At 34.4% G+C, this 15121-nt stretch overlaps 1 protein-coding gene across 1 annotated transcript; it reads left to right on the top strand.

The window, feature by feature from the left end:
- The first annotated feature begins 6383 nt into the window (after positions 1-6383).
- On the top strand, positions 6384-11218 carry LOC21410547. Its single transcript, XM_010112987.2, has 3 exons — positions 6384-6697; positions 6874-7527; positions 10648-11218. Exons 1-3 carry the CDS (start codon positions 6553-6555, stop codon positions 11088-11090), a joined length of 1242 nt encoding a protein of 413 aa, XP_010111289.1. The 5' UTR covers positions 6384-6552; the 3' UTR covers positions 11091-11218.
- Positions 11219-15121: the final 3903 nt, after the last annotated feature.

Raw genomic sequence — 15121 nt, 5'->3', positions numbered from 1 at the left:
AAGACATTGCCATTGAATGTATTTGATCTAGAAAGAAAATATCACCTGATTAGAGACATGACACACCTGCTTTAGGACAATTGGGAGATTGTTGGGAATAGTGTCCTAGAAGCATGAGATGTAAAAGGATATTTATTATTTATTTAATAAAAGAGTTTATTCATCATTTTATGTGCATATATTTATGAATATTTTATGAATATCAAATAAAATTCCTTGATTATTTATGTAACCTTAAACATGGTATATAAGTGTTGTATACGAGAGGATAATGTTTAAGGATAATAATCAAAAGTAATTGTTCATAATGAATTTAATTAAAGTTCGGAATCTTTAATTAAAACATTATTAATACATGTCATTCCCATTTAGAATGGAACGGTGTTATCCGCACTGTTAATATGGCGAGATATTGAATGAGTGTATTTCGCATAATGAGATTATGTGGAACATGGACACAGACACAATATGAATTTTTAATAATTTCCGTTAAGCATAGAAATTCTAATTGAGTCTACCGATGGTCATATATAGGATGATCTTAATCCTGAGTTCTTAACAAACTCCTATTTATGGATTTATGTCTTTTGATTTACTCAGTACGGATTCCGAGACCCTGAATCCTATTCCTTGTATTTTGGAGACATAATGAAATAGGTAGCTGGGAATGTTATTATACGAGATGGAATCCATTCCTTCTTGAGAAAGAAGCAGATAAATAATTCTCTTGAGTGTTGATTCGGTACTTGTTTTAGTAAGAGCGCTCTGGTTCATGAATGTGTTTTATGAATCACTATCCATTAGAGAATCAATGGTACTCAAGGATAAGATGTAATTAGAGAGGTTAATCGATTCTACCTGACTCTAATTATGAATTATTTATGGAGGATTGATCTATATGTATTGACTATATCAAATGGACACTTCGCAGTTTAGAAGTAATTAATGTCTATAATTTCGAGAGTTCAATTCCAAGTTTATAGTGGAGTAACTATTGGAATTAATAGAATTAATAAATTAATTAAAGTGTTTAATTAATTATTAATTTCATTGGAGCTCAGAATTATAGGTCCATATGTCCCCGCGTCGTCCTTGTAATTCTACCAGACACAAAGGGCAAAATGGGAATTTTAGAATTACAGAATTCTAAAATTAAATACTCGAAAATAATTAATTGAGAATTGATTATTATTTAAATAATGTGATTATTTAAATTTGAATTTGAACATATCTAGATTTATCCATTTAAACTTATTTGATAAGTTGTTCAATTTAGAATTCAAATTAATTTAAGTTTGACTTAAATTCGAATTTGAATTTGAATTAAAATTGGACTACTGGATAAAGGATAAAATCTCTTCCTTCCCTATCTGAGATAGGCGCCACACACAGGGATAAAACCCTAGAGTGTGGCCGGCCACCAAGTGGATAAGGGGAAGGGATTTTTTGTTCCAAATTCAAAATTGGAGATAAGGATTTGATTCTATTTTGAAGTTTGACTTCTTCTCTTTAAATATGAGAAAGATAGAAAATTGTAGAGACAATTTTTAACATATATTGAGCCCTAGTTTTTGAGTGTGGCCGAAATTCTCATAGAGGAAAAAGAGAACAAAATATTTTTCTCCAAAAATTTCACATCGTGCATGCGTTGGTGTTTGTGGAAATTCGAGTGTTTAAGAAACCTATTTTGTCTCACGTGTGCCCACACACACGTCTACGTGGAATCAAGAAATTGACGTGGAAGACTTTGGTATTCTAAACACAAAGCTTGGAGCAAGGACTGTTCGTGGTCAAAGAAATTCAAGTTATCATCCGAGTCGGCTTCCAGGTATTTTTCGGTTGATCCTTGAATGATGTAAATTAATGTGATTAATTTATTCGTGCATAAATTAATATAATCTATAGAGTATCTCAAAATTTTTATGAAAAATTTTGTTATACACGATCCGCTGTTTTTCATCCCCACGCTTCCGCACCCGAATTCAATTCGGGAACCAGCAGGTGACAGTTTGGTGCCTAACCTTTTTTTTTGGCAAAATGACCTCCAACCTCTTTAGAAGGTGAAAGTTTGGTTATTTCCGTCAAATTATGTTAAATTTTTAACAGTTAATGTCACGTGACCCCCTTTTTCAGTAAAATGACTTAAATGCCCCCAGAAAAATTATCCCTCTCAGCTTTGGTTTTTCAGCTCGCAAGAGCGGCGAGTGGGGAGGCGCGATTGGCGGCTAGGTTCGCGTGGGTGGGATTTCGGTTCAACTTGCAAAACCCATATTCATCAATCCTCAAATTCCAGTGACGTTATTGCTAGTTCCGCTCATCGACAACAGTCTTAGCCCCCCAATATCGATCTCGACAGCATCGATAGATCTCTGCCTAATAGCCCAAAAACTCAGAAGGAAAAAGGAAAAAAGTGAAAGAACAAAATGCAACTTCGAATTGCGTGTTCTTGATGTTGGGGAGGCTTTGGGTTGCGTCTTTGTTAATGAAAGTCCTTTTAGTTTTCTCTGAGCTTGTAAGCAAGTTATTTGATTGAGAAGAAATTTCCCTTTTAATTTTCTGGGTATCAGCCCGCAGGGTTGTTGGGAGTGCTCACTAGAATAAGATGAGAGAGAGAGAGATGGAAACAGTAAAACCCTTTCCCTTTCCCTTTTTTTCCTTCTCTGTTGGAAAAGAGGGAAACAAGAAAACCACCACCATGAAAGCACTGGAAGAAGAAACCGACCCAATCACTATCTCCACCAAGCTTCTCTCATCTCTCATGGATGAAATCCCACTCGTCCAGACCTGCAAGGGAAGTGGTCCCTCATCTGCGCCAAGCTCGACGATCTCCACCCTCAGCTCGCCGACAATAGTGCTGTCATTTCGAACTCTGGCAACTTCGGCTCGCTGTCGAGGAGGGAGGCCGTGCGTGCCGAGTCGAGGAATTTGATAACTCCGTTGCAGATTGAGACCCCCGAGTCAAGAAACTCAGCCATGGATTCCCTCCTAGGACTCCTACACGAGAGAGAGAGAGAGAGAGAGAGAGAGAGGGGAGGGAGGAAAGAGGAGAGGGGGGGGGGGGGGGGGGGGGGGGATGAGAGAGAGAAAGAGAGCTTGTCTTGGTATTTTACTAAAATACTCTCTTTAACAAGATCACATGCCTTGCACATGATTAATTATGTCAAAATTTTAATGAAATTTAACAGAAATGACCAAACTATCACCTTTTAAATAAGTTGGGGGTCGTTTTGTCAAAAAAGAAAAAAATTGGGGACCAAACTGTCACCTTTTAAAAAGGTTGGAGACCATTTATACAAATTACCCTATTAATAATTATAGTATGATTAACATTGTATTATAGTATATTAAATATCATATTATAATATATAATATAATATACAATAATAATATACGTATATTAATATTATAATAATATTATATAGTTTGCATTAAATGCTATAATATATTATATTATTGTATATTTACCTTATATCATATATCAACATGAAAATATATATCCTTTTCTATAGTATTTACAAATTACATTCAAATAAATGAATCAACTTTTTTTTCATTCTATTTGATTATCATTTTCATTACTATTAGTATTACTATTCTCCCACTATAATCAAATTACGGCTGGTAATCTAGGTAGCAACACGACTCAAAACCCGCACGAAGTTAGCAGGTTTATGACGTTTACTATATATGGGTTTAGGTTATAATCGGGTTGACACGATTAACACGATTAATAAATGAGTTAGGTTAGGGTTGACCTCCTAACACGAAATGACATTAATTAGCACGATTAACTATATATGTCATCTGTAATATAATGATATGTAATATAATATGAAAGTTTATATGACATATTAAATACAAATAATGTGAATTTTAATATTTGTAGGTGTAATTCATTTATTTTTCTTAAAGGAAATGATAAATTGACCAATAAACATGTTAAACCTATCTTGACCGTGTTAAATAAGCCATTATTATATTAGTTATTTATTCAATATATTAATTTAAACGGGTTATACAGTTTGACACGATTAATAAATGGGTCGTGTTTAGGTTGACATTTTTGACACGTTTAATAAACATGTCGTGTTTGGGTTGATGTTTTCTAACACGATTAATAAACGGGTTGACACGAACACGACCCATTAACACGAATTGTCACCCTTAAATCAAATGCATCCATAGAGTGCATGAGTCTGAATTTTTACCCATTAATCTTGATTAATACTCTTTTAACTAATATAGTTATTTGACTAAAAAATATATTAATTAAGAGTAAAAAATAAAAATCTAAATCTATATATACTTTAATTTCCTTTTTATTCACAATCGAACATGTATAATGCTTAGTGTCTTTAAACTAGCCAAACCGATCAAACAAGCCAAATTACCGATATGAAGCACAATTGGTTTAGTTTGAATTTTTTAAAAACCAATTAACATGGTTTGTTTTGTGGTTTCACTTCTAAAAACCCAAACCAAATTAAACCAACTTAGATACACCACACATATAAAATTTATTATAATTAATGATATTAGATTTTTATCAAGTCACGTCATCAAATTTATATATTTAATGAGTAACCATGATAAAAACGTAGTCATTGAAAACATATCTATATATTAGAAAATGATATATATTTTTATAAATTTGTCAATATATAATTAGCTACTTTATCTTATATTATATCTTATGTTATCATGTTCAAATGTCGTAATTTATTTTTGTCTCATAGATTTAAATATTTTTTGGATTGGATCCCTTGATTGTGTTTTTGTTCGGTTTGAGCCAACCTAGAGTCTGAATGCTCTTTAAAGAGTTGATCTTTGGATTTATGCCCCTAATATTTGAGCTTTTGATTTATGTTGCTTAATTAACTAGTCAAATGTTAGTTACCGAAATGTAAACTACAAGATTACTACCGGAAGAAATTTTTGGTAAAATAAGACACATTGCAATCGTTAGATAGAAGGGGGCCTTATTGCACTAGTTTTTTTTTGTGTGTGGTAATTTTCAAAACGCTACCATACTTGATAGTGCATGTTTTGACGGTGAAAATCGCTACCAGAATAATAACGAATTTCTTTACGGTTAACGTGAATTAAATGATCTAAAAAGTAATTAAAAACATAATTTAAACAAAAACACACAGAATTTATAGTGATTCACCCTCAATTTGATAGCTACGTTCATTGCGGGAGGAGAGAAAATTCACTACAATAACAAATCTTGAGACAAATCTTGCGGATCTCATCTTTTGCGTAGCCTCAACTTCAAAATATTGACAGAAGCCTCTCCCCTTCGATTGCGGGTATGGTTGACCTCATGCTTACGTTTGGCGTTTCTTTCTAGCAATCGACCCATAAGAGAATTGCTTGTTGATGTGGCGCCTAGGATTGAGCTATCCTTGATTATTTATTATTCTCATTTAAAGCGTGTGAGTATCATCCAAAATCTTATTTAGAGTTCGACGTTTTACCCTGCAACAACATGTTTTATAAGAATTATATTATTCTCTATTACTTTCCTAATAATATAATTCTAGTGATTAAGACATACCAGACGCCATAATCAAACGCCCCCAAATAAGTTTGAGGGGATAAATATGCTAATGTATTTTGAGTAGACGTTGCCCTTCCCAATATATATAGTAGGAAGAGTTAAATTCTGTCTCAAAATTATAGAAAAATAAATAAATATCAATATTCCTATTATACATGCCAAATAGTACAAGTACAATTGTAACGTATGTTATCCAATTGTACGCATTCCAAGTATCATCTCCATCAAAAGATACGTAAATTTATCATTCCAATTTCCCACCATCTAAAAGTATTCACCTACAAATATATATTGCCAACAAGTTAATGTTCGTGGCAGAGACAGGGTCATGCGTACGACCACTTGGGTTACAGTCACTGATATATATAATATATATCATCATATATTTTCTTTTCTTTTCGTTTCATTTCCACATCTTTTCCTTTTAATTAGTTGTAACCTTTTTCCACAGCTTCGCTGGCTCTGGGAAGAAGTGGATAGTCACTGAAATCCCGTGGCATTCTTAATAACTCAAAGCAAATTGTCTTAAGGCCGAAAGATCGAACGGCCTATATTATAAGAGAAAAGAAAACAAAATCACAGAAAAAGAAAACAAGAAAATAAAAGGGAAAAAAAAAAAACACGAAAGAAAGCTGCCTCTGGCTCGCTAAAGCCAAAAAGGAAACTCCAGGAAGCGTGCATTTTGCTTTACATGTATACATTTTAACTCTTTTACTTTCTCTTCAGATTTCAGACGATACTAGAGACCCTTTACCGACACAAATCACATATTTCTGTATCTCTTTTCCATTTCTTCTCACTCCCAATTTATTAACCGTTATCATTCCATTTGTAAGACACACACACACACACACACACACACAAATATGTATATAAATATTATATGCATATATCTCTCTCTTGTCCTTTTACAACCCCTAGCTAAGAACAGTTTTTGCCATTAAAACAAAACAACCATAGAAGAGAGAGAGAGATCTAGAGAGAGAGAGATGAATAGACAAGATAGTCTGCCTTTGTCGTCTTCTCACTGTGAAAATACCGCAGAGAAACTGCATGCCAAGGCCGTCGGTTGCATGTCTGGCTTGTTCCACTTCGTCTCCGGTTCCCACAGCCGCAGAAAATTCCTCACTTTTGGTCTGTTAGTTAAGTTTAAATATTTCTTCTTTTTTCTGCCTCAGTTTCTTTTTATTTTCCTTTTCATGAATATTCTTTGGCTACATAGTTAGATATCAAATTTCTACCCACTTCATCAATAATTTTGATACATTACTTGGTTAATAACATTACATTCTATTATGAAAATTTTTCAGGGAAAAGGCAGGAAAAGAGAGAGGTGTCTAGTCGTACAACGGAAAAGAAAAAGTCTTCCTCTAACAAAATTAACGAGACTAATAATTCCCCTCCATTAACGGTGAAAGGAGAAAGCAAAGCTAAAGATCAAGCAAAGTGCAACACTAATAACCTCCAAAGATTCTCCTGCGAAGTGCCTAGGAGCCCAACGTTGCCGGCGAAGATACGCCGCTCGAATTCGGTGAACTCGCCGGAGAACTTCCGCGCCCCACCGGCTCTCATGGCGCGGCTAATGGGGCTGGAAGAGGCGCCCACGGCTACGTCGAAAGCGCTGCCACCGCGGTCGCCGTTAGTAGTGCCGTCGGAGTATTCCACTGCCGAGAAGAGGCGGCGACTGCTCGGGGCATTGGAGAAGTGCGATCGAGACCTGAAGGCGCTGAAGAAGATCATTGACGCCGTCCGCTCGGCGGAGAGGCTTCCGTTGCTGCCGACAACGGTGTTCGGAAGCCCGGAGAGTAATAGTACTGGTGGTGATCATCAAGCTAGGGTTGGGAAAATGTTTCATAATTATATTAATGCTGAGCAGCCGAGTCCGGTTTCTGTTCTTGATGTGTTTATGGCTCGTTCTCCTTTGAGTAGCTATCAGTACTCAAAACGACACTCGTATAATTACGGTACGTCTCTTATCTTAATTTTGCATGACAAGTTCTATATTTATATTCATCAATCATTATACGCTCAACATTTTGACTTTTTTAACTAACCCAATTATGCAATTAATTTCCACAAATTATTTGGTTTCTCTTTTTTTTGTTTTTTTGTTTTTTTAAATCTTTCCTTACTTTCTCTTAAATTTAGTTTACATATTCTATTTGCTACCGATTAAAAGGCATTAATACATAGAACTTTCCAAGTATTTCTTTTAATTTGATTGATATTTCATTTTTCCTTCGTGCCATTGTACTTTGTCCATTTATGTTGTGCTTCGTGAATTGTGAATGGGAGATAATTCCCTGTATACTCTCTTAGCTTATTAGACAATGTAGAATTATAGTTAATTATAATTACTAGCTCTAAGAAAATCAAACCCAGCAAGTACTTGGTTGAAAGCCAAAAATCTAGCAAGTCTTGATATGTCCATCACACGTACCATAGAAATAAATGTAATGTTTGGAAATGTAGGGACTAGATTTGTGGAGGATGCATACACATGGTGGGAGGAGACAAATTTTTTTTTTTTTTTTTTTTTTTTTTTTCATGTAATAGACTAGTTCCCCCCACAGATAAAGTTATTTTAGGATTCCAAGTGAGGAAATGATACTATCACTTGATTTTAGGCGACCGTTATATAATAACATTACTAGTAGTGGGAGACAAACTGATTTCATGTGCTACTGTTTGCAATAATATATATTTAACTATTGTATCTAACTAAGACTGACTGACAGCTAGTGCTAAAATTATAGTAACAATAAAAAAAGAAAAAAAATCATCTATAAATTAGAATTATAAATGTTGTCATGTGGTTAGGAACCAAAACAAAATAGGAATTAAATTAAAGAAAGAAAAAAAAATATGTTTTAAGGTAAAGATTTAAAAAAAAAAGAAAAAGAAAAAAACTAGGGAACAGCCTTAAGCAAGCAAAAGAATCAAGAAATTGAATTATCCACTTAGAGATGATGACTATTCCTATATAGGGCAAACGAAAAAGTAAAAGAGAGACATCACCAAATAATTAGGAAATTAGATTGGTGATTATGAGAAGGTAATTAAGAAATTAGCCAGCATTGTCCAAGGTGATTATCTTATAGAAAATGGACCCCACAAGATGTGTGCATCCAGCAAACCCTTCATGATGGAGTCAAAGAAGGTTCAAAAGAGAGAAAAGAAAAAGATAAGAGAGAGAAAGAGAGAGGAGTAGAAAGGAAGGCATGTAGCTCAACAACAAGGCAGCTTTTGTGGCTTTATCTGGCCAAAACCCACTTTTTTACAGGGCATGTGTTTCACAACTATAGGGAAAAAAAAAAGCAGCATAACGTTTGCAGCGCTTTTTCTAACATGCGCGCTGTGTTAAATAAAACGCCATCATGCTTGCATATGCCTTAGAAATATGACTTTAAGGATGAGCAATTTCAATGCATGTGGCATGCAATTGGATTTGGTTGGGGAGCAAACCGGCCCATAATGGGTTTTTTTTTTTGAGAGGCCCAAAAGATAAGGTTCGTTGATTTTCTCAAACGAGTGCACTCGCCAGTGAAGCACGTACTCATCCTCAGCTGTTGATTGGTGGGCGTCACTGTTTATGGTGAGACTCACGCTGATCAATGGTTGAGAATGAACACGTAAATCACTCGCAAATGCCGTTGACATTAGAAAATAAGAGGGCGTTTGGTTGATGAATTAGAATTATGATTCAGAATTATTTTTGATTTACGTGTATTTTTTGTGAGAAAAAATACTGTAATAAATCACGAACTACTATGATCCGAACTATGACACGAATCCTCCAACTAAACGTCTCATAAGACTCGTAATACAAAGCCCATAAGTGAAGCCAAATCTTGCCCGGATGATCGCCGCTCCACTACTGCTTACTCTGTTTTCCTTAGCACTTGTGGTGCTCAAAAGCAATGACATCCACCAAGTACTTTTTTACTAAAATATCATTCTTGTTGTCGTTCTCAAATACTCTTTTATTGCCACTTGTCTTTCTAATTAGAAAAACAAAAACAGAACTCCAAATTCTCTTTTCATCATTGTTACATATGATAAAAGAAGAGCTTGGAGAGTCACAAAAGAGTGATATTTAATTTGACTTTATCATAAAATGACACTTGTGCGCGCTACGCACGTTTGTTAAAAGGTGAATCTAAAAGTGGAAATCCTTTAAACAAATTTCTTAAGACAGTTCTCCACAATTATTTTTTCTCTTTTCATGATATTTTATTTCTGTCTAGTCTTGAAAATAACTCGTGAGATCGGTAGCACAATATTCTTTTCATAATTGTTTTTGGAAAGGATATTCTTCTCATACTTCAATTAAAAGATTCACTTACATGATATTTTTAGGAAATAATGATTGCTTTAGCAGTTTGTTGGATCTGCTATTTATTTGATGTACTGGTGGGCTTAATTTCTATAAATTTCTAGAATGCCTCTAAAAGATTTATATGTTTTTTAAGCACTGCAAGATTTCTACAACATTTGTCCTCTTACACTTTAACTTAAGAGCCACATAATTCTAACAAAAGGATACAAAGTTGAAGAATTAAGTTGAGGAGGCGCATTTCTTAATTTTGTCCAATTCTTTTTGGTCCTATTGTCTTAGAGTATCTTAAACTTCAATCGAAAAGAGAGGAAATTTATTTTAATTAAAAGCCTTGCAGTTCTTTCAGATAACTTTTTTCTTTTCTAACTATTTTGGACAAATGCATAGTACTTCCTTTTATTGGTTAAGAAAATATGGAATATGTTATTATTCATGTATTAGTATTTGTTTCTTTCCGCTTTAACATGACCCTCTACTCACACTTACTTTATCTAAAGCTAAATTGAAATAAAATAACGGTCGCTAAAATTCCATACCTAATAGAAACTTTTTGTTACAACACAAGTATTTTATTATCCAATTTTCCTAATTCCCAATTCTAAACCTGTGTTATTTTTCCTGGTTTATGGTTTAGAGTGATATGACTATCTTTAAATTAAGAAAAAAAAAAAAAAAAAAAGGTTTTAAACCTTCCATTTGAATATCTTATCTTTACTATAAATCACTAATTTTAAGCATGGTGTAGGAAGAGTGATGCAAAATCACCTGAGGCAGCAAAAGAAGAAGCCAGTAGAAGAGGACTTGATTATCACTACTCCAAGCATCTTCGATAGATTAACTTGTGAATCTCTTCAAAGAAAGCCTGCCCTCAGTGCTGATCTGCATTATAGAAAGCATGTTCGTTTCGAATCGAATAGCGCGGATCTCATGGCAGCATTGTCACCGCCATCATCACCATCACCACCGTGGAGTAGCAAAGCCTTGAAAGAGACTGTGGAACAAGTGTGTGAAGACATTGCTTGGGGAGAGAAACGAGAAATCGGAAGAATAGGTTTGGCTTTGCAGGATCATATTTGCAGAGAGTTGATAGAAGAGATTGTCACTGATTTGGGTTCAGTCCAATCTTATAATGATAATGTGAATTATTCACTTCCTTTTGAGGCTTGTAAGAGAAGACTTTGTTTCTAGTTGTGACGCTTGTGTAGTAAGCTCACTCGTGTTCTTCTTTTCTTTAATTGTGTAAGAATCAGTCCAAAAATATGTCAGTAACAATCATATGCAGCAAAATTTACAAAATTTCTTATAAACAATTCATTTGACAATTTTATTTTATTTTCCAGTGTTTCAATCATTTGTCTTACTTATATACAAACTTCATTAATCAAAAAACTCCAGTGTAGGTATAACATAACGAGGAGCTTTTAATGCAAACTGGTATGCCATATGGACCAGTTGAAGAAATATAGGCACGCTTTAACGACGGTTTGGTGAATCGACATCTTTTATGCAGTCATTAAGTGTATAGAACATTTAACAATGATTTTAAGTTCTGCAAATCCGCACGCTTCCAGCTCTACATTAGACAATGTTTTCTTAGAAACTGTCGTCTAATTTTGAGTTTTAACGATAGGTTTTCATAGAAAACTGTCGCTAAATGTCTTGTAGCACCGAAAAAGGTGGTGTTTTGTTTATTAGCGTTCCCCACTTGTGGCCTTTTAATCTCGTCTATTATCCTTATTTGGCCTTACAATTTACAGTTTACAGATTACAATTAATAAAATTAGCTGGAGTTTAGGCGTAATTGGATCATGTAAAATAAAATTCGATGGACTTGTTTAAATATGTAGGTGCGTAAAACGTGCTTTGAAAAAAGCAAAAAAAAAATAATGATTCCGTTTTTGGAACCCATGTAAAGCGTATTTAATTGGTTTCATTAATTTAATTATATTGAGAACGTGTTAACAATAAATGAACTAGCGAAAAAATTTAAATATCACTACAAGAAAAGATATATTTATTGACGCTAATAATTTTTAACGCTTTTATATCGTCAGAAATATTTACACTGATCAACGCTATTTTAAAAAGTTAGCGTCGGTAAGTTTATTTGGTCCTTCACCGGGCGGATTTCGTTGACTAGAAACTTCCCGATGCCTATTAATGTCGAGAAGTTTTTAGGAATTAGGTTTACGATGCCATATAGTGTGGGAAATTTTTTGAGAATTAGGAGTTAATTTTCTGATGCTATGTAGGCGTCGGGAAGTTTTGTAAATTAAATTTGCCACACCATATAGTGTGGGTAAGTTTTTTGAGATTTAGAATATAATTTTCCGACGCTATGTAGGCGTCAAAAAGTTTTAAAGAATTACATCTTAAAACATTGGGAAGGTCTTTAAAATTAGGAGTTAATTTATACCTTTAAGTTCACGTATAAATTTATATTATAAACTTCTACTTTTAGTTTGCCTATTTTAATTTACGTGAACTTAAATTATAATATAATTTAATTTATACGTGAACTTAAAGGTTTAAACTGTAAGTCTAATAACATGGATCTCTCGAGATCATGGGACGATAAGCATCATCTGTTGACGGAAGAGAGCCTGGGTTGCCAACCTTTGCTTTTTGTTGTGCCGGAAGGGAAAGTCCGGGAAGGCTACGCAAGAGTTTTCTTTTCCGCGGATGACGAGGCTTTGAGTTCCTATTACGGCAGCTAGCTGAGACAGAGACCCTTGACCTAGGAGATGACCTCTTTGCCCAACGAATTGAACACCGCCGGAGTCAGCTATGGCTGGGTCAGCCTTACTCAAGTTGTAGAACGAGGTCATCTACATAGCACTCAACCTCGTGATGAAGAAGTTCTTTGAAAATGTTGGTCATTGCTCGCTGGTAAGTTGCACCGATCGTCGTCATCATCATCCTGCAAAGGGTGTTGTGGTGGCAAAGGTAGAGGAAAGGTGGTTCTTGGATCAAATTGAGTAAAGTAGCCAGGAAATTACACGTTCAGTTGAGAGGTTAATTGTTTAATAAATGATGTACATGCATCATGTTTATTCTCATATGATGCAAGTTTGTTCTTCAACTCCACTACTACTTCGTCATTTTCACTTTGTGCACCACGAGAACTAGAAGATCCTTTCAGAATCCCCCCCCCCCCCCCCCTCCTCGGATATATCCCGAATGAGGCTTCTAAACCCTTTAAACAATGTCTTCTTCTGTGAAAGAAACATGATGAGTATCGTCGTTTGAGACTGCATCTGAAGATTGATGGGTCTGCAAATCTCTAAGAGCCAACATTTTATTCTGCCAAAAAAAAAGTTGCTTAGACAGGTTTTTAAGACTAGACAATAATTATAAAAATACATATTGATTGTAGTGTTTAATCCTAACAAAAAAACCAAAAAAAAAAAAAAAAAGCTTGTATGAAAAATATTAAATCCATCTGATTCCATTTTCTTTTTGGGAACAAAAATAAAATAAAATAAAAAGTAAACTACCACTATAAGCAATTAAAGGTAAGGAAATTGCATTATTAATATAATAACATCAAATGAAATATATTGCACATAAAACTTGTTTATTTATAAAAAGTGCATGTGTATTAATTAAAAATGACCACTCACGTAATCTTGTTCAGCTTGCGGGTTGCACCATTGTTTGTTTTGTGATTGGTATACATAACTCGGTGAAATTCAATGTCACCAACAAACTGATTAGTCTCCAGATTCATCTGTAGCAATATTTTGAATTAGAATAAAAAATGTTAAAAAATATATAACTAATGAAAATTTTATATACTAGTTCTTCACGATGAGCAGGATAGGATTTTGATCCATGTGAATTGTTATAGCCTTTGTTTGTTAAGCGGTTCTTCATATTTTGCTTGGACCGTTCCTAAAAGAATGATACAAATTAGTCATTGCAAAAAGTAACGTAAAATAAGTGAAAAAATACCACCATAACACTTCATGAAAGGTTTGAAACTTACTATTTGTTCCTCAGTACTCCAATAATCACAAAGCCACTTTCAATCTTCGTCATTAATTATGTCGTTAAGGGGTAATCTCTTAGCAATTTCTGGTAAGCAGTCATCTCAATCTCAATCTTCTACTCAAGTCGAGGCACAATTTCAACAACGTGTTGGAGACATGGCTGATCAAATGCGAATGGATTTTCAAAGAGAGCGAGAGGAGATCACTATAACAATCCGACAACAATTAAGAAATGAGCTTCTCGAGGAAGTGCTGAGAGAGATGATAGTTCTCATGAATGGACCAGATGAACATCCTTTCCCAAGTTTTCAATCATCACAACAACCCCCGCCCCCTCCACCGCCGCCGCCTGCATCAGCCTTTTGATATTTCTTTATAAGTTCGTTTATCTTTAGAGATATGTTCAACTATTTAGTTTGATGTTTATGTGTTTACGTTTATGTTTTTAAATCTATATACTGTAATTGGTTAGACTTAGATGTTTACTTCTAAAAACTTGAACTATCTATGATATGGCAGTATTTAGATATGTGATTTAACAATTATTTAGATATGTTATTCTTCTATCTAATTACATATTATATTAATTCTTTAAATAAAAATTAGCAATCAAATACCTTTTTAGCAACTAAAAAATTAGTCACTCAAAACAAAAGTGTAACGCCCTCTAGAATTAAACATGTTTAATTATGTTAATTGTGTATATTAGTGTGCCTAAAATTGATTTTTTCTGATTAATCTTGTGATTAAATATTAAGTTTTCAAGTTATTTTAAGGAGTTATAAATTACTTTCAGTTTTTCAATTTTCACCTCAAAAGTTTTTAAAAATACACTTAATTTTAATGTATTTTTATTTATTTATTTTTCCTATTTCTTTTTTCTTTCTTTCTTTTCCTTTTCTTTTCTTTTTCTTTTTTCCCCTTCCTTTTTCCTCCCATGGCTGCCCAGACACAGCCCCCCCTCTCTCTCTTTCTTTTTCTTTTTCTTCTTCCTTCTCTGGTTCCTCTCACGCCGCCCATCTCCCTCTCTTTCTTCCTTCACGCCGGCCACTTTCTCCGGGATCTCTCTCCCGCCGGTTGCCTCTCTCTCTCTCTCCCTTTCCGGCCGTTTCTCCCTCTCTCTGTTCTCTCTCTTGGCTGGCAGGCCGAGAGCCTCAGGAAAAAAAAGAACGAAAATGGGAGAAACTGAGGGAGACAAAGCTCCATTAACTGATTTAAGGTAAAACC

Source organism: Morus notabilis, unplaced genomic scaffold (genome assembly GCF_000414095.1).
Source record: "Morus notabilis unplaced genomic scaffold, ASM41409v2 Scaffold78, whole genome shotgun sequence".
NCBI lineage: Eukaryota > Viridiplantae > Streptophyta > Magnoliopsida > Rosales > Moraceae > Morus > Morus notabilis.
The sequence above is the reverse complement of the archived record's forward strand: the minus strand, read 5'-3'. Positions and strand labels throughout refer to the sequence as shown.